Consider the following 20,050-nt stretch of genomic DNA (forward strand, 5'->3'; position numbering starts at 1 on the left):
TTTAGTTGTAGGAAATTTTGGCACATCCAGTGTTTAGGTATGTATACAATTAATTATGTGTACATATTTAGATATAAAGATATTTAGGTGTATACCAGTACATTAAAGTCTGGATGTAGAATTTAGACCATGTGCAAAAGAGAAAAATTTCCAAAATGTTTAAATTATGAACCTAAATGTCAAATTACTTTACTCTTAATTAAAAGGAGCTGTTAGCAACATTTACACAGATGCTCTGCGCTAACTTTCCAATGTATTTTACACAGTATATCTTGCCCTCCTTATAGTTTCTAGAAAGTAATGTAACGTAAACGAACGTAAAGTGCACTCGCATTAGCTTTGGGTGTTGTTCGCGAAGAATAGTGATTTGGATAGCTTGCGTTAGCTATCATTGAATGTATATTCTATTATAACAACATGACTGCAATTTGTTTGTTGCTTCTCTTGGACTGCTTTTGTACATAAACAGTTATTGTTAAAAAATATTTGGAAAACAAATATGTTCTGTTAAACCAATAATGGTAACATAAGCTAGCCGTTTTTGTTCTATTTTTGCTTTGAAAATGTAACTGTGAGCAAGTAGCAAACAGCCCATTTAATTATGACCAATAATAGGTGAGTTTTTCCTTGCCCGTATGTGGGCTCTGTACCGAGGATGTCGTTGTGGCTTGTGCAGCCCTTTGAGACACTTGTGATTTAGGGCTATATAAATAAACATTGATTGATTGATTGATAATATTAATGATTATAGAAATAAATACCACCAAAGTCTTATTTTATTGTATGCTCTGTCTGTCATTCATAAGTTGCAGACATTCTCCATCTTAAACATTCATTTATGTTCAAACACATTTACCCCCGCACATTATGAGCATTTATTTATGTTCAAACACATTTACCCCCACACATTATGAGCATTTAAGAACTGCTGAGAGCGATCTGTAGCGCAATTGTTTTATTGATAAATGAGAGACGATGAGAGATTATTATCACACTTCAATATCTCTAACATGTAAATGCTACCTATTTGCTAAGTCAACATTGCAAATGAAAACATGTTCTTTATTGTCTTAGCCTGAAAAAATAAATGTTAAGTAAATAAATAAATACAAAATGATATAACTAAATAGGAAGTGAGTATGTCGGTGTGCTGCTAAATGTTTCTATACATCATTACCCAGAAGGCTTAGAGCTGTAGACAGGAACAGAAGAAAGTCCAATGGTGCGTTCTATTTGTACTGGGAAGTCGGAATTTCAACGGGAACCCCCTTTTGAGGTCGGATTTCGGACTCGGAAAATCGCAGCATTCTCACCAGCCATCTTTGGTTTCAAAGATGGCTGCTCTGGATGTAAACAATGATATCTGCTTCTATAATATCCGTTATTTGCACTTCTGATTAGTTTTCGTCACAGTAAATCAGCCATATACAATGTATTGTTGTACGTTTATATATGGTAACGTCACTCTAGTGTAAACTGCATTTATTTCATATGGTAGACACATACTTCGCTAGCTGTCTTCCTCCACTGTGTTTGAAGGTTGCAGAAAAAGTGCATATTTTTTTGTTTACATAAGTTTATACTCAGACAAGGCAAGCGCAAAAATAGCTTTCACAGATGTGGCCATCTTCATTTCTGACATCGTAACGGGAACGCTCACAACTCGGGTGTGACGTCATTCCCAGCTCTGACTTCCCACTTCCGATGTAAAGAGAACTCATCATCAGCCACGGACAATTGCGCCGTTTCAGCAATAAAGAGTTGATATATTGTTTGTAACACGTTGTTTCTGGTTTATCTACACACACAAAAAACCATAAGGTTGATTAGACCAGGGGTGCCCATTACGTTGATCGCGAGCGACCGATCAATCGTGTAGGGCAGGGGTCGGCAACCCAAAATGTTGAAAGAGCCATATTGGACCAAAAATGCAAAAACAAATCTGTCTGGAGCCGCAAAAAATTCAAAGCCATATTACATACAGATAGTGTGTCATGAGATATAAATTGAATTAAGAGGACTTAAAGGAAACTAAATGAGCTCAAATATACCTACAAATGAGGCATAATGATGCAATATGTACATACAGCTAGCCTAAATAGCTTGTTAGCATCGATTAGCTTGCAGTCATGCAGTGACCAAATATGTCTGATTAGCACTCCACACAAGTCAATAACATCAACAAAACTCACCTTTGTGCATTCACGCACATTAAAAGTTTGGTGGACAAAATGAGACGGAAAAAGAAGTGGCATAAAACACGTCCTAGAAAGTCGGAGAAAGTTATACATATAAACAAACTACGGTGAGTTCAAGGACCGCCAAAATTAGTAGGACAAAACGGCGCTCTCCAAATACTCGAATCAGTGAAGCACGTTTAATATAAACAGTGTGCTTTATAACAATTAGGGAGGTTTGTGTCATGTTTGTCCTCCTACAGAAACCATATTAACACAAAAAATATATTTTTTTCCCCTCATCTTTTTCCATTTTTCATACATTTTTTAAAAAGCTTCAGAGAGCCACTAGGGCGGCGCTAAAGAGCCGCATGCGGCTCTAGAGCCGCGGGTTGCCGACCCCTGGTGTAGGGTGTCCGTCGATCGCCAGCCAGGCATTAAAAAAATAGACCTAAGAATTAGCGATCATCAATCTTCCCCACAACGTCATTTTCGTCACTTGATTGACATTCACGGCACCCGAGGGTCTTGTGAGATGACACTGGTTGCTGCGAGACCATTATTAAGAAAAAATGACCGACAGGAAGGCGAGAAACACTTTTTATTTCAACAGACTCTCGCGCCGTACCTGCCGTCAAAACTCTAAAGACCGACTGCACAGTTCCTATCTTCACAATAAAAGCGCTGCTTCATCCTGCCTGCGCTAACAAAGTAAGAGTCTCAGAAAGCTGGCGTGCACAAGTAAAGTGTATAAAAACGAGTATGTAAGCTGGACAAATAAGATGCCAAAAACCAACCACTTTCATGTGGTATTGGACAGAAAGGAGGACTTATTTTCTCCCCCATTTGAAAATGCGGACATCATCACTACTGTCTGATTCCAATCAATGAGAGTCATCAAAATCAGGTAATACACCAACTTATATCATTGTCTTCATGAAAGAAAGGAATCTATATGTGTTAAACATGCTTGTTTTATCATTAAATAAGGAAGTTGCGGGCATCGGAAAAAGTTGCTAAAAGACGTGAATAATTCGCAAGGATTGGTTGAATGTGTGTGAAATCCTGAAGGAGCTGAATTATGTGATATTGTGATCTTTGCTCAATGAGGACACAATCAGGTTGTTTTTTTTCAAAAAGGTGTTTTAGCACCAAGCAGGACTGAAAAATAATTGATCAGACTTTAAAATTTCCAAGTAAATCCGAAATTGGATGTGGATGTTTCATCTTATAAAAAATTAATATCAAATAGCGGTAATTAAGTCTTGAAGCTGGCATATACTCTCGTGTCACGAAGCTTGCATTTCCTCTGACAGCGTCTTGATTTATTCATAGCTCTTCCGTAGAGGCTGGCACGTGACTTGCAATTCTCTTCCAAAAGCCCAAGGACCAGTATTTTCCACGTGAGCAACCATAACTCTTGTTAACTGTCTTTGTGTTGTAGTAGTAGTAGTTTTAAACTTGTACACGATGGCGTCTGAAGCGACGTTCACTTTAATGTTGGAGCTGGAATTAATCCTTTTGAAACAATGGTCACTTTTATTGCTCACATTGCTTCACACATTGATAACAATAACTCCTAACAGTAACTCCTTGAATTCCTTGAATTCCTTCTAAGTCTATCTGATAGCTCAGTTACAGCTCTTTTTATTACCAAATATGTGTTATATGTGTTTTATGTTGCATGATTGCACCAAGAAAAATTCCTAGTTTGTGAACCCGTTCTCAAACAATGGCAATAAAACTATTCTGATTCTGATTCGAAACCGGAAAAGAAGACACTCGTGAAGGTGGGCCATGGCTCTGCAACCCCTGAACGAGTTGCGTCAAGAGGATGGGCAAATTTACAATACTATTCGGTTTTCGGGAGTGTACCGTATTTTTCGGAGTATAAGTCACTCCGTAGTATAAGTCGCACCGGCCAAAAATGCATAATAAAGAAGGAAAAAAACATATATAAGTCGCACTGAAGTATAAGTCACATTTTTTGGGGAAATGTATTAGATAAAACCCAACACCAAGAATAGACATTTGAAAGGCAATTTAAAATAAATAAAGAATAGTGAACAACAGGCTGAATAAGTGTATGTTATATGACGCATAAATAACCAACTGTTAACATACCAGGTATGTTAACGTAACATATTATGGTAAGAGTCATTCAAATAACTATAACATATAGAACATGCTATACGTTTACCAAACAATCTGTCACTCCTAATCGCTAAATCCGATGAAATCTTATACGTCTAGTCTCTTACGTGAATGAGCTAAATAATATTACTTGATATTTTACGGTAATGTGTTAATCATTTCACACATAAGTCGCTCCCGAGTATAAGTCGCACCCCCGGCCAAACTATGAAAAAAACTGCGACTTATAGTCCGAAAAATACGGTACGCAGAGCGTAGAGCTAGACGGCGTTGCTTACGCAAGTTACGTGACGCGAGACTATAGACCAGGTTCGTGTTCTGAAACTTTGACTTTGGAAACAAGATTCCCAAAACTAGATTGTGTGATTAGGTTTAATCCCAGGAGCCCAAAGTGGGGCCAAAGAGTCGTTTCATTTGGCCTGCCAAAAGATGGCTTCCCAAAACATATTCATTTTGACCTCTTTCAAGCTCACACAATCATTGATGAAATGTCTGCATGGCTAACTAGGTAAATGGCAATATGAGCTTCAATTCCTCATTCATGGTGTTGCTGTACACTTACCGTATTTTTCGGACTATAATGCGCACCTAAAATCCTTTCATTTTCTCAAAACTCGACAGTGCGCCTTATAACCCGGTGCACCTAATGTACGAAATAATTTTGGTTGTGCTTACCGACCTCAAAGCTATTTTATTTGGTACATGGTGTAATGTAAGTGTTACCAGTAGATGGCAGTCATACATAAGAGATACATGTAGACTGCAATATGACTCAAGTAAACAACACCAACATTTTATATCTTCCATTGAAAATATAGAACATTACACACGGCGCTCAAAAATCTATCAAAATGTTTTAGTACGACTTTGGTAAGCTATGAAGCCGCACCGCTTGATGGTTTGTACTGTGTTTCAACTTACGAGTATTATTATGGTGTGTCTGCCGTTTTGTTTCGCAATATAATGCAAAATTGACTTTTCTTACCTTTTGGTACCTGCTGATCTGTATTTGGGATCTGCATAAGTCCTGAAAATTTGCGCGCGTCCACTTTGTAGTCCGTGGCGACACCGTATTTGATAAGCTTCTTTTTCTCTATCTTATTGTTATGGGACATTTATCCTCCGCTGTTGCCATTTCTAATACGAAGTAGTGTAAAGTTCTTACTTATATGTGTCAGTAAACTCTCCATGAAAGCGTTAAAACATCCCGATGTAGTGAGTTTACATTATTCACCCAAGGAACTTTAGTTATTAGAGAGTTCCGGTCAGCCGGTTTTTTACGGGACAAATTTTCGGCGTTGTTGCACTAGTGAGCCACAGATGAGGAGATGCTGCTCAGTTATTGATTCAAGTAAAGTCTGAATGTCATTAATACAGTTAGCTCCATCTTTTGACACTTCTTCCACTCCCGTCCTTGCACGCTACAAACAAAGATGACACAGAAAAGACACTGCCGAAGGTGAGTCACGTAAATAAGACCGCCCACAAAACGGCGCATCCTGAAGCGACTGTCTGAAAGCGGCTTGAAGATTATCCGTAAAACAATCTATGCAACATTTTGACCAAAGAACCACCATTACATGTTATGCAGACTACAAAGAGGTGTTTTCAATTTAGAAAAAAATAAATATGACCCCTTTAATGCGCCTTTTGTATGAAAATAGACCTGACAAGACCTGCTCATCGGCAGTGTGCCTTATAATCCGGTGCGCCCTATGGGCCGGAAAATAAGGTAATCTCTCTGTTTGGCATGGGTCGGTTGGTAGAGCGGCTATGCCAGCAACTTGAGGGTTCCAGGTTTAATTCTCGCTTCCGCCATCCTAGTCACTTCCGTTGTGTCCTTGGCAAGTTACTTTACCCACCTGCTTCCAGTGCCACCCACACTGGTTTAAATGTAACTTAGATATTGGGTTTTACTATATAGAGCGGTTTGAGTCACTAGAGAAAACCGCTAGATAAATATAATTCACTTCACTTGGCCCATTGGCACATTTTTACTTTGACCCACGGCGGCAACACCGTCAAAGTGGGGGATCAGTGGGGATGTTGTACCCAAGCACAAGGGTGTTTTGTAACGTTTGAAGTTTTTATTCTGCCGTTTAAATATGTAAAGATGTCAACTGTTGATATAAAATAAATATAGCCGTGGATGCTCAATAATAATGTGGCTTGACTCTAATTGTGAATGTCTAAAACTAACTACAATCAAAAATACGAAATGGTTCAATCCACCAGGATAGCAGCTAACCTGACTTGGAACACTTCATCAAACACACGTCATCAAAGCTCACATTTATGCATGTATACAGGGTGCCAACATTTGGGAACCAGGATCAGTTGGTAAGAGAAAGGTCAAAATATTTTAAAAATCTATTTGTGGCAGGCCAAAGTTATGTACAAGTTTCACTTTTGTATCTCATAGCACATAAATGTGGCGCGTTCAAGGACCCTTAATTAAACAGAAACAGAGGCGTCACCGGTTTTTAAAGTAAGTATTCGTAGCATTTGTTCAATACTTCGTCGATGCACCTTTGGGAGCAATTACAGCCTCAAGTATTTTTGAATGCGATGCCACAAGCTTGACACACCTATCTTTGGGCAGTTTTTCCCATCCCTCTTTGCCTTGCCTTCTGTGGGGTGGCGTGGCGCAATGGTAGAGTGGCCGAGCCAGCAACTTGAGGGTTCCAGGTCGGATTCCAGCTTCGGCCATCCTAGTCACGGCCGCCGTGTCCTTGGGCAAGACACTTCACCAATGCTTCTGATGGGTCATGGTTAGTGCCTTGCATGGCAGCTGTGTGAATGTGTGTGTGAATGGGTGAATGTGATCTATAATGTAAAATGCTTTGAGTATCATTCCATGTATAGTAAAGAGTTATATAATTACAGACCATTTACTATGTTTCCATTCCTCTTTGCAGCACCTCTCAAGCTCCATTTCATCCAGGATGTCCCTGTATATTGCTGCATTCATCTTTCCCTCCATTCTGACTATAGTCTCCCAGTTCCTGCCGCTGAAAAACATCCCCACAGCAAGGTGCTGCCACCACCCTGCTTCACTGTAGGGATGGTATTGACGCCAAATAGTCTGTCTCATCAGACCAGATAATTGTGTTTCTGATGGCCTGAAGTCTTTCAGGTGCATATTGGCAAACCTTTTAGTAAGAAATGGCTTCCGTCTGGCTACTATATCATACAGGCTTGATTGGTGGATTGCTGCAGAGATGGTTGTCCTTCTGGAAGGTTCTCCTCTCTCCACAGAAGAATGCTGTAGCTCTGATGATCGAGTTCTTGGTCACCTCCCTGACTAGACTAAGATGAATAGAGTAATGTACAAAGACATCCTGGATGAAAACCAACGCTTCCCATCCAATCTGACGGGGCTTGAGAGGTGCTGCAAAGAGGAATGGGGGAAAGTGCCCAAAGATGGGTGTGTCAAACTTGTGGCATTGTATTCAAAAATACTTGAGGCTGTAATTGCTGCCAAAGGTGCATCAACAAAGAATTGAACAAAGGCTGTAAATACCTATGTACTTGTGATTTTTTTTTTAAACATTGTCATTATGCGGTATTGTGTGTATAATCATGAGGACAAACATGTATTTGTTCCATTTTGGAATGAGGCAGTAACATAAAATGTTGAAAAAGTGAAACGCTGTGAATACTTTCCGGATGCACTGTAAACAAACTGAGTGTGTATATGGGGTGGGGGCTCTTCAGGAGTCCGTCGTCGGCGCTCACTCGAAATGAGTATGATTATCCTCCTGTTGGTGGGCTTGCCTTCAGGAGAACGCCTGTGCGTGGAATCTTTTAAAGTGGGGAGACTGGTGCACAGACAGCCACCACACTGTCCTTGGCAAAGAGAAGGCCAGGGTCCAATGGCATGGAGACCAAGACAATTGAGGGCCCCATCTTTGCTGCAGACTTCTTCTGCCTTTGTGACCGTTGTGGAGATTCTATGCAACCATCAGGAGTCCAATAATCACTAGATGAGGCAATTCTTGAAGGAATTGCATGTGAATGCTCCATTGCTGACATTAAACTGAAATCTTGGAATTTTTTTTATAATTGTTGATGTGAGCACAGAATTCCCAAACAGGCTAAATATTTTGAAGTTGGAACCGTTTGAATCAGATGAAAAATGTGGGAGTTGTGGAACTTTGAAGAATGTCCAATTGATTTCAATGGGAATTTCCAAAAAAAGTGGGAATTTTGGGAAAAGCGGGAATTTTTTTGAAAATGGTAAAAAACTTAGGGAGTAGATCTTGCCCAACTAGGAGTCTTGCTCACGAGTGGGGGAAGAGTGGATCGTGAGATCGACAGGCGGATTGGTGCGGCGTCTTCAGTAATGCGGACGCTGTATCGATCCGTTGTGGAAGGCAAAGCTCTCAATTTACCAGTCGTTCTACGTTCCCATCCTCACCTATGGTCATGAGCTTTGGGTTATGACCAAAAGGACAAGATCACGGGTACAAGCGGCCGAAATGAGTTTCCTCTGCCGGGTGGCGGGTCTCTCCCTTAGAGATAGGGTGAGAAGCTCTGTCATCCGGGAGGAACTCAGAGTAAAGCCGCTGCTCTTCCACATCGAGAGGAGCCAGATGAGGTGGTTCGGGCATCTGCTCAGGATGCCACCCGAACGCCACCCCAGGGAGGTGTTTGGGGCACGTCCGAACGGCAGGAGGCCAAGGGGAAGACCCAGGACACGTTGGGAAGACTATGTCTCCCGGCTGGCCTGGGAACGCCTCTGGATCCCCCGAGAGGAGCTGGACGAAGTGGCTGTGGAGAGGGAAGTCTGGGCATCTCTGCTTAGGCTGCTGCCCCCGCGACCCGACCTCGGATAAGCGGAAGAAAATAGATGGATAGATGGATGGTAAAAAACTTGAATGTTCCTGAACGAGTTGAAATGGTTGGTGTTGGAATTTTTCAGATCGGTCGAGAAATGTTGAAATAGTAACATTTTTAATTGCGAAATGGTATTAAGGAATTCCTGGAATTTCGGGAAAACCGGGAAATCTTTCCGGTTCGAAAAACAACTTAAATTTTTGTCCTGATTAAGAGGAATGTTTGGACGGTGGAAGGGTTGAAAAATGTGGAAGAAGTAGTCGTTAGGAAAAAGAGGGTTGGAAAAAAACAGGAATTCCGAGAATTCCTGGAATTTTTTGGAACTTGGAAAAATAATAGTTTGAATGTCCAGGATGAGTGGAATATGTTATAGGTGGAATGGTTTTAAATCGGTTGAAAATGTAGAAATGGAGGAAGTTTGAAAAATGGCCAATTCATTTTGAATGGGAAAAATGTTCCGGGAAACCTGGAATTCTGGGAAATCTGGGACTTTTTGTAATTGTCAAGGGAAAGCCCGAAAACGCTGAACAGTTTGAAGTTGGAACGGTTTAAATCGGGTGACAAATGTGGAAGATAGGCGCCAAAATCTGAAGAAGTTTAATAAATAGATGAATTTTGGTGTAGAAAACCATGTGTGTGAATGTTTTGGAGCATTCACCCAATAATTAAAAACATAAATATTAAAGACCAAAATGTGACAAACTAAATCTTTTTAGGGCCACACAAACCTGCATTTCACATTAATTTCCGCGTGTAAAACTACAATTATTCTCTATAATATGTGTATTTGTTCATATTTTAGGGTGTCTGGAACACATATAATTAGATATGTCTTGTGGGAAAATGCTTCAGTTTTCAAACGATTCGTTCTTGGTCGGACTTCGGGGGAAAAGATTTACGAACGAAAGCCTTTAGTTTTCATTATTTTGTGGATGAACAAAATGTGGAAAATAATTGTAAAGATAGTTCCTTACCTTAATTTTCTCTCCGTCCAAGTCGAGGACTCTCTCTCGGAAGTCCACGCCGATGGTGGCCTCGGCGCCGCGGGGGAAGTCGGCGGCACAGAGTCGGTGAGTGAGGCACGTCTTCCCCACCGCGGAATCTCCGATTACCAACACTTTGAATGTTCGATGGCGGACGAGCAGCGACGACACGCTGCCCAAAGAGTTGGACAACTCTAAAGAAGACTCCATTGAAGGAGCTCTTCGCTGTGAACGCCTCCTAGGAACCTCACTTAACAAACAGACACGGACAAGAACAGCCACACACCTCCTACAAGACCAGCAGCCGCCATGAATGAGTTGATACGTGGTCGACCCAAATGTCGACAATATTGATATCGGATTGATTTGATCGACGTCTGTAGGCGGCACAGAGTCGGTGAGTGAGGCACGTCTTCCCCACCGCGGAATCTCCGATTACCAACACTTTGAATGTTCGATGGCGGACGAGCAGCGACGACACGCTGCCCAAAGTGTTGGACAACTCTAAAGAAGACTCCATTGAAGGAGCTCTTCGCTGTGAACGCCTCCTAGGAACCTCACTTAACAAACAGACACGGACAAGAACAGCCACACACCTCCTACAAGACCAGCAGCCGCCATGAATGAGTTGATACGTGGTCGACCCAAATGTCGACAATATTGATATCGGATTGATTTGATCGACATTATTAAATTATGTTCTCATATGTTCGATTTGGGTTTTGTATTTGTAATTGTATTTACATATCGTTGACATCTGTTTACTCTGCCTGATATTGCGTACTGTATGTGATGTTGCTGCTATTGGAACAGTCATTTCCGTGTGATCAATAAAGTTATATCTAATCTAATTGTCACGTTCCGAAGTATCGGTGTCAGCGATCCTTGATATCGATCGATACCGACTTTTGCAGTATCGGCCAACCCCATAGAGCAGGGGTGTCAAACTCAGTATATGCCTATTGTCTTGAGTGTGTCGATGTAATGTTCATAGGCTGGGGCCGTTCTGCATGCAAGCAAAAGTTTGACTCCAGGTGTCGTTGAGGAGGGAAGGAGATCAAAAGCGTCCATCATTAAGGTGTCATCGGTGGTGTTTTCATAACAGCCTGTTCCTGTTGTTCACCGCGTCAAGGCCATTCGAAGGAGTCAAATCGTAGATTAGGATGTTTGTTTTCCGCGAGCAGACATTACAATGACAATGAAAAACATTGGTTTATAGTATACAAACTACAAGCATAATAAAACAATCACTTACTATACGAGGTCTGCTCTCATTGGGATGCCAACTGATGGGATGTTTATATCTTCCTGTTGAGATGAGGAATTAATTATAAGTGTTTGAAAAAAAAAAATGGTGGCTACAAACAATCGAGCATCTTTTTTGTGTCTTTCTCTCCATGTTCAGGTTTAAGTTTAATGTCAAAGTTGACCAACTTCTTAGTTTCAGTGGCGTGTCCAGACTTTTTTTCCGGGGTGCCATGGAGGTATCACATGCTCTGCAGGGGTGGCACCCATATGTCTTGAGTGTGTCGATGTAATGTTCATAGGCTGGGGCCGTTCTGCATGCAAGCAAAAGTTCGATTCCAGGTGTCGTTGAGGAGGGAAGGAGATCAAAAGCGTCCATCATTGAGGTGTCATCGGGGGTGTTTTCAGAACAGCCTGTTCCTGTTGTTCACCGCGTCAAGGCCATTCGAGGGAGTCAAATCGTAGATTAGGATGTTTGTTTTCCGCGAGCAGACATTACAATGACTTGTCTGTTCTATTCGTCCATGCTGGCCCTCATATTAAATTTTTCCTTTTCAGCAAGCTTCTCCATGATGTGATCCATCTTGCGATTCAGGTCAGAAATCGCCATAGTCTGTGATCCTACAGCCCGGCCCAAACCTTCCATTGTGACGAACAGCCTTTGGGCTCCTTGAGTGGCTGCCATCGTCTTACAAATTTGACGATACGATTTGATGATAAAATATGATTTTGTTTCTGTCAAAATTGAAAGAACGAATGCATTTAGTTAAACATAATAAAATAAAGTATTTAATTGAAACACATTTTTTCTTGGCTTTCGGGAGCAACATAGAATGATGTGGCGGGCCAGAATTTCCCCCCGGCCTTGAGTTTGATACCTGTGCTATAGAGATTTCGTCCCATCGTTTGCGGCTGTGCTGCACCCTGCTGGTGGATGTTTTCATCGCATTTACAGCGCAGCTTTTTAGCATCAATTTTAATCATGGCAAAAGCTAAGAGGGAGTAAAGAGAGCGATTTCATTGAGAGGAAAAGAGTTTCTGCGTTGTTTTGTGGACAATTTCAAATGGCACCTGTTCACATTCGGTCTGAGTATGTTTTGTTCATGGAATTGTATTTTCATGAATGGGAATTGGAAACAAAAAAAAGATTGGTTTATAGTATACAAACTACAAGCATAATAAAACAATCACTTACTATACGAGGTCTGCTCTCATTGGGATGCCAACTGATGGGATGTTTATATCTTCCTGTTGAGATGAGGAATTAATCATAAGTGTTTGAAAAAAGAAAAAAAAATGGTGGCTACAAACAATCGAGCATATTTTTTGTGTCTTTCTCTCCATGTTCAGGTTTAAGTTTAATGTCAAAGTTGACCAACTTCTTAGTTTCAGTGGCGTGTCCAGACTTTTTTTCCAGGGGTGCCATGGAGGTGTCACATGTTCTGCAGGGGTGGCACCCATAAAACAGTCAAGTCTAGCCCAGGAGCAACTGTAGCTGCCATAGTAGGTTACCACGGTTACCACCACAAAGTATGGAGTGAATCTTCTTGTAAGACAATTGCTAATATTAAACAATATTGCATTGAGCTATTACAGTACGTCGGACAACTTGCAAGAGTTGGCACAATATACAAATACAGTTTACTACAATGTACTGCAAAGTGATCTTCAGTTTTGTTAACGGTAATGGCCGTGTTCTAAATAACAGTCAAACAAAATACATGATTCTGGCCATAAATACTTACTTTAAAAGGTATTTCTTCGAGCAGGTTCATGAAACTGAGCTGTTAGTGTTAACCATAAATGATCAGTGGAATTGATCTCGTCATATAAACAAGATTGTGTCTAAAATGGGCAGGACTGATTCTGTTATTAGAAAATGTGCCTATTTTATGACAAATTTTTCCATCAAACAAGTTTTGTGTCTCATCTCGATTATTGCTCCGACACGATTTGGTCATGCGTTCCAAAGAAAGATATTAAAAATCTCCAAAAGTGCAAAATAAGGCCGCACGATCGGTGCCCACTTGGACTAGTATTGACAGTATCTCTCTAGGTCGTCCTCAGACGAGCCTTCCATCGTTGCTTCCAGTCATCCCGATTCTCCAGACATTTGGCTAGTTCCTTGGTACTCTGAGCTCCTGCATCCTTCTTGAGTATGTCCACGTATGTTAGTGTGGGACGTCCTCTTGACCGATGCCCATGTGTTGGTTCCCACAGTACCAATTTGCTGGCTGGCAGCTCCTGATGCCTTTGGCAGTGCCCTTCTAGTCTCATTCTCCTTACAGCAATCTTCTCGCTCACCCTTGGTATTCCTTTGTAGAGGACTCTGTTGGTTACGTGCACACTCTTGTTGATGTTATGCACTGCACGCAGCATCCTGGTGTAGCAACCATCCAGAGACCTCTCCAGGGTTGGCTTCAGGGTCCAGCATTTGCTGCCATAGAGGAGAACGGACTCAACTGTCGCATAGAAGAAGCTGAGTTTGATTTGGCGGGGGAGGTTGGATTTCCATACACTGGTCATGCCGTTCAGGGCCCTCCATGCAAGTGCCTTCCTCATTTTTAAATCCTGCTCAGTAGAGTTGACCCATCCGCCCAGGTATTTGAAGTCCTCAACTTCTTTCAGCACAGTGCCTCCTGTTGTTATCAGAGGCTGATGTTCTGGTGGAACATTGTAGGTCATGACCTCAGTTTTCTTGGCATTTAGCTTAAGGCCAACCTTGGCGCACTCTAGCTCTACCCTGTGTAGGAGTTCTTGTGCTTGTTCCACGTTGTTGGAGAGCAGACTGATGTCATCCGCATAGTCAAGGTCTGTCAGGACCACTGCCCACGATGCTCCACGATCTATTATGTTGCTAACAATTACTAAAAAACCTGCTGGTATTTTTTTTTACTATCCGTACTACAATAAGGCCAAACATTTTACACTCTAAAACAGACCTGGGCAAATTAAGGCCCAGGGGCGCATGTGGCCCGTTAAGCTTTTCAATCTGGCCCGGCGGACATTCCCGTATAATTTTTTTAGATCTTTAAGATGGAAATTGTAGCTGCCATTATGATGTGCAGTGATGTTTTCAAATGACCGTAAGTCTTGAACTATACAAAGTATTTCAATGGTTGGAATCTGCGCTTTTGCATGATATACTAGTTACTATGGTAATCTAATTAGTTACTATGGTATATGGTATACTATAGCGTTTTTCCAGAGCAGCCAGCCTGAAATGTGGGTGTCATGGACAGACGCAGGAGATTTTTACAACAAAGTTCTAAAGCTTAGTGATATATCAGATAGTAGGTGGGTTTTTTTTTACCCTTCGCGTTCATATTTCGCTGTATTTGTTGCATTTTTGTTGCTTTTCGCTTGATTGTAAAATATGTCTATCGAGAGGGGGTGTGACGTTCATATGTTGTCAATATTCAGAGTTTTATCGTTCATAGTTCATATTGTAAATCCCACATTCTTTATTTTCATGTACATTCTGGGTGTCTCATTCAGTACAAAAAAATTAAAGTTCCATTTCGTTTTTTAAGGCGGTCTGTCATAACGTTTTTAGCATTCAATCAGACATTATTTTGAGGTTTTGTATTAGTGTTCCTAAACATAGATATTCCTGCCCCCAGACACATTTTTTTCTCTAAATTTGGCCCCTTAATCAAAACAATTGCCCAGGCCTGCTCTAAAATGTTTGCGACAGACACTCGACTAGACAACAGACTAATGGAAACATTGTAGTACCAAGAGCAAGAACATGTGCTATGCAAAAAAGTGTGTTGTACAGCGCTGCTTCCCAGTCGAATAGGCTGGCTTGTGTATTAAAAGAGTCAAATAATGGTAGGGCTTTTCAAAACAAGCTTAAAAAATTACTAAAGACTGTTTTTTATTCCAGTGTATTCTTTATTTTATATATGACTGGTTGTAATACTATTTATGTATAGCATTTTGTAGGCATATCCTTTGTTATTGTCTTCTCTATTGTTGTGGATTTATTTAGACGTTATTATTTTGACCCCAAGAAAATTAGTGGCTACTTTGTAGCAACTAATGGAGATCCACCCATCCGTCCATTTTCTACAGCTTTTCCCTTATGGGGTCACGGAGGGTGCTGGAGCCTATCTCAGCTGCACACGAGCGGAAGGTGGGGTACACCCTGGACAAGTCACCACTTCATCACAGCTAATGGAGATCCATTTGAAACAAATAAACGGTAAGTAAAATTTCTTCTTTAATAAATCGTATAATTGTTGGTCGTGCCACTCTCCGAGGACAGAGTTGACTGTGTGATGAGCCAAGAAGACGCCAACGAGGAATCGTCGAACAAAAAGCTTTATTTGTTTCAGCGAGCCTCAGACTGGAACTTCAGCTTCCAGGAAAAAGAGTATGGGCCTGATTTCTCTTCTCATGTCCTCTCGGACGACTGTCCCTAAATACCCCTTACATGAACTTATTCTCCGTAACTCTAGCCTTGAAGCCGGCCAGTCTGGACAAAGCCCAGTTTGTTGTTTGGCCAGTCAACCTATTTCCTCTTATCGGTTTGAGTCGGGTGACCTCCAACCCCTATCCTCTACTCCTACCTGTTTATAATCACTCCTAAAATCCAAACTGGCAATTCTTTAGGATTCCAATTGTCCTGGGGGCAAGAACCACCACTCTCTGGAGAGCTGTGATGGACATCTGCACTCAAAACTATCTAGGGCATATTTCCTTAATAGAATAAGCCTCCAAAGGATTCTGTGACCAAATACAAATACCTGCTAGTTTACAATCATATAAGAAAATGGTACACGGTATAATTCACCACAAAAGTACAGTTCTAATATTCATAAACATTGAATTAAAATTTAAAAATATTAGGTCCTCATTCAAATTCACTCTTTACATTGCTGGCACCAAAATGATTTAAAATATTACACAGTGTGCCTTTAAGAGTATTTGCCCAACATAAATTAACGGGACTGAGTAGACCTAGAATCACGGTGGAATAACAAAAGATGGTGGGACTGAGATAACGTACAAAACAGATACTGTAAGTGCGCCTGTTCTTGTGTTGGCAGGCAAACACTTTGAACACGCTAGTGTAAAAATATATATTGTAACTAAAACGACTCAGGTTTAGCGAAGGACTACGGACGTCTGGAACCTGGCTGCTCATCATCAATCAAAAAATAATTCCCGCCACCAGGATATGTGCGTGCAGGGGAAGAGGGGAAAACGGTGTCACCTAAGCAAGTTATCTGACACGAATGTATACACCAGGCTTTAGATTGCCCGACACTACATCATGAAGTATAATCGATAAAACGTTGAATATTAAGAGTATGTGAATCATCCCTACCTTGTTTACCTCCCTGACTGCCTAAAAGGTTTTGTAATCCATCAGAAATATCTAGCCATCCATACATTTTCTATCGAAGTCCCTCAAGCAACTAAAATGCTTCGAACATGTCCAAGTGTGGAGAGAATTTTTACCCAAGAGATTGATCAATTCCAAAAATTCAGAGATTTTCCAGAATTCCAGGAAATGTTCCCCATTCAAAATGAATTGGCCATTTTAAAAACAATTCAAACTATTGCACCAGCTGGAGATTCAAACTATCATTTCTCCGAGTTAAAAAAAATTCCCTATTTTTCAAGCCGTTCCAACGTCAAATCATTCCTCTTAATCAGGACAAAAAAATGAAGTTGTTTTTTGAAGTGGAAAAAAAATCCTGGTTTTCCCGAAATTCCATTTCTCAATTAAAAATGTTACTACTTCAAAAATCCTTGCATGATTTAAACAATTACAACACCAACCAATTAATCCCATTCAGAACATGGATGCTCCTAATCTTTTTTTTTTAAATCACACTTTTCCTGAAATTACCAGGAAGTTCCCATTGAAATGAATGCAACATTTTTCCAAGTTGCACAATTCCCGCATTTTTTAACCTATTCAAACATTTCCAACATCAACACATTCCACTCATCCTGGACATTCAAACTAACACTTTCCCAAGTTTCAAACCAAATTCCTGTTTTCCTGGAAATTCAAACAACATTCAAACAATTCTTACATTCATACTACATTCTATCAGTATTTCAGTTCAACTTCAGTATTGGCGCATTCACATGCAATTCCGTTAGGAATTGCCTCATCTAGTTTGTTTATATAATGGTTAAAAAATGTCTATTGTGTATTCTTCAGACCAGTTTTAGCCGAAGAGTCTGATCAGTGACAAAAACGATGATATATAGTTTGTCAAATTACAAAACCTTGAGCTTAAAAAACCACTTTGAAATAAGATCAAATATGATTGTGGAAAGAAAATGAAGGGACAAGACCTTATCGTTTATTAACATTGACATTTCTACCTTTAAGCGGCAAAAACAGTTTTATTCTCTCATTTTTCACCAAGTATGTGGTAAAACGGTCAACAACACATGAAAGATTATCATGGTGGAAAGAGTAAATTATTTATTGTAAGTTATGTACACAGAAATTAGAGAAAATGGTCTGTTTCTAAGAATTCAACTGTGGTAAACTTGTATATAGAAAATGTAAATTTATCCCAAAGTCTGATGTATTTTACAGTTTTCATTGAACATGATCTTACCGGAAACAAACTAGGAAAATTACAAATTAATTTAAAAGCAAAAAAAACAAAACAGTTTTTTTAGTTTGGTTTTAATACAAAAATCCAGATATACATGGCAAGCTCAGGGTTTTTTTTTCTATCACAGCCAAATTAGAAGGAAAACTAGGAAAAAAGGGTTAAAAAAAAAACAAAAGATCAAATTTCAGGTGTTGAATCTTTGCCTTTTAATGTTTGAAAGTTTTACCCCAGAAAAACAGGTTTGGATGACAAATATTGACCTCGAGAGTAGGATTTCAGTGGAAGACCCCGCTGCAAGAATTCTTGTGTCGATGCAAAAACACTCCAATGACGTCTGAGCAATCCCCGAGCGTTAAAACTAGAACTGCTGCAAGATGGACAGGAAGGTGTCTTACAATATTGCTTGGATCCATCGCTCTCTCCCAACAACACGTTGAACTGGAGCAGTCTATTTGAGAAGCGCAACCTTTAAGTTTTCATTCTGTGCTACGAGCCGCTCAGTACTGGTAATATTTCAACCGTGTATGTGTGTGTGTGTGCGACAGTCATGGTTCCTGCAAGGTGGTTTGTGAGAACGACTGCTGCTTAAATGATTGTTACAGCGGATACAAATCTACTTAACGCCTACTTCAAGTCCCCTTCAGAACTCTTTGTGCTGATCCGATGACTCAAATCCAGTCCAAATCCCACCGACAACTTAAATGTAAAACAGAGAATGCGTTTGTAGAAGCAGCACAGAGTCAAACTCCAGTGGTTGTCATCTCAGAGAAACCGCAGTCAGCTCAGTTTCACATTTGCCAATAATTCTTTTTTTTGAAAATTCAGTGTGGTTGGTAGCGCGATTTAAAAAAAGTAAAATGGCCATTTTGTTATCTTCCTCCCCTTTTATCACAAATAAACAACCGCACACATGCTCAGATTCATTCACACCCTTGACACACACACACGCACGCACACAGTCCTGATTTTCAGCATATGGGAAAGAGCCAAGCCATGCCGGGTCAGACCCAATTAAGCTGAGCCAAAGAAGGAAACATTATTTCGCTTCCCGTGTGTCTGGCTCTACAAAATGACTGCCAGGCGTACCCACAAGGCTCAGTGCAAGGCCCCTTTCCGTTCCGCATCCCCTAGTGTCTGGTCATGCTCACATCTCGTTGGCTAGCTCTTCTGTTTCTGTGGAAACGTCTCCATTGACGATCTTGGCGTTCTCGTATCCGGGCGGCATGAACGCTAGCGTGTAGGGGTAAAGCTTGTGACACTCGGCGCGATACGTCTCAGCACGCTCCTTTGAGTCACCCAGGTCGCTGCTCCGAAGATTCTCCAGAATCTCTGTACAAATCTGACTCACACGCAAAGCACATACGTCATTATCTTCTTTTCATTTGTCATGACATACCACAATGAATGTATGGGAACACACCTGGATAGTTCTGTTGTCGAGTGACTCATCGAGTGCGGTGGTCAACTCTACTGCCTTTGAGACAGTCGACGAGTCCATGTACACCATCATCTTAGCGGCTGAAGAAGGCACAACAATGCAGTTGGAAGCGTCAGCTTATTCTTTACTTGGCTGTGTCCGTGACTGTGAAAAGCATACCGGCAAATCGGTGTGGTATGGAGTTGGAGTGTTTGTGGAGGTAGGCCTGGTTGAAACTCTCAGCATTGCTGTCCCCAAACAGTCGGGAAACTTCTTGTTTCAGGACCGTTCGAACCATCTCAGGCAGGTCTTTGCTCTCTGAGACTGAGGGAACACAGCAGAGAACATGTGAGCCGATGGTTGGGGCCCCTACGTCACATCAAGTAAACACTGGCGCGGCCATTTTGAAGAGCTTCGAGGCTAGCAGCACTTCTGACAAGTTTATTTCCACAATTGTCTGAGCTGTGTCTTAGAGATCACTATGTGATCAGAAACACTTTAAATGTGTCTACACTCTCAGTCTTGCTGTATTGCTTTGGGTTGCTAAACAACCACTGAGCTAGCATTTTAGCTAGGTAGTTCTCTGGATTGCAGAGCCTTCAATTTGAGGATTTTATCAGCCGACAGGGCTTTGTTCCGCAG

At 40.9% G+C, this 20,050-nt stretch overlaps 2 protein-coding genes across 2 annotated transcripts in view; both read right to left on the bottom strand.

Moving 5' to 3' along the window:
• Positions 1–10,743, bottom strand: part of LOC133633917 (ras-related protein Rab-33B-like) — a 32,873-nt gene extending 22,130 nt beyond the window's left edge. The window contains exon 1 of the mRNA XM_062026726.1: positions 10,145–10,743. Coding sequence (XP_061882710.1) covers positions 10,145–10,363 — 219 coding nt within the window. The 5' untranslated portion in view covers positions 10,364–10,743. The remainder of the gene's footprint in view (positions 1–10,144) is intronic.
• Positions 10,744–17,835: 7,092 nt separating this feature from the next.
• The window catches only part of naa15b (N-alpha-acetyltransferase 15, NatA auxiliary subunit b), a 55,810-nt gene continuing 53,595 nt past the window's right edge, over positions 17,836–20,050 (bottom strand). The window contains exons 18-20 of the mRNA XM_062026727.1: positions 19,589–19,732; positions 19,412–19,509; positions 17,836–19,330 (exon numbers count right to left, since the gene is read on the bottom strand). Of these exons, the coding sequence (XP_061882711.1) occupies positions 19,136–19,330; positions 19,412–19,509; positions 19,589–19,732 (437 nt within the window). The 3' untranslated portion in view covers positions 17,836–19,135. The remainder of the gene's footprint in view (positions 19,331–19,411; positions 19,510–19,588; positions 19,733–20,050) is intronic.

This window comes from Entelurus aequoreus, linkage group LG18, assembly GCF_033978785.1.
Source record: "Entelurus aequoreus isolate RoL-2023_Sb linkage group LG18, RoL_Eaeq_v1.1, whole genome shotgun sequence".
Lineage (NCBI taxonomy): Eukaryota > Metazoa > Chordata > Actinopteri > Syngnathiformes > Syngnathidae > Entelurus > Entelurus aequoreus.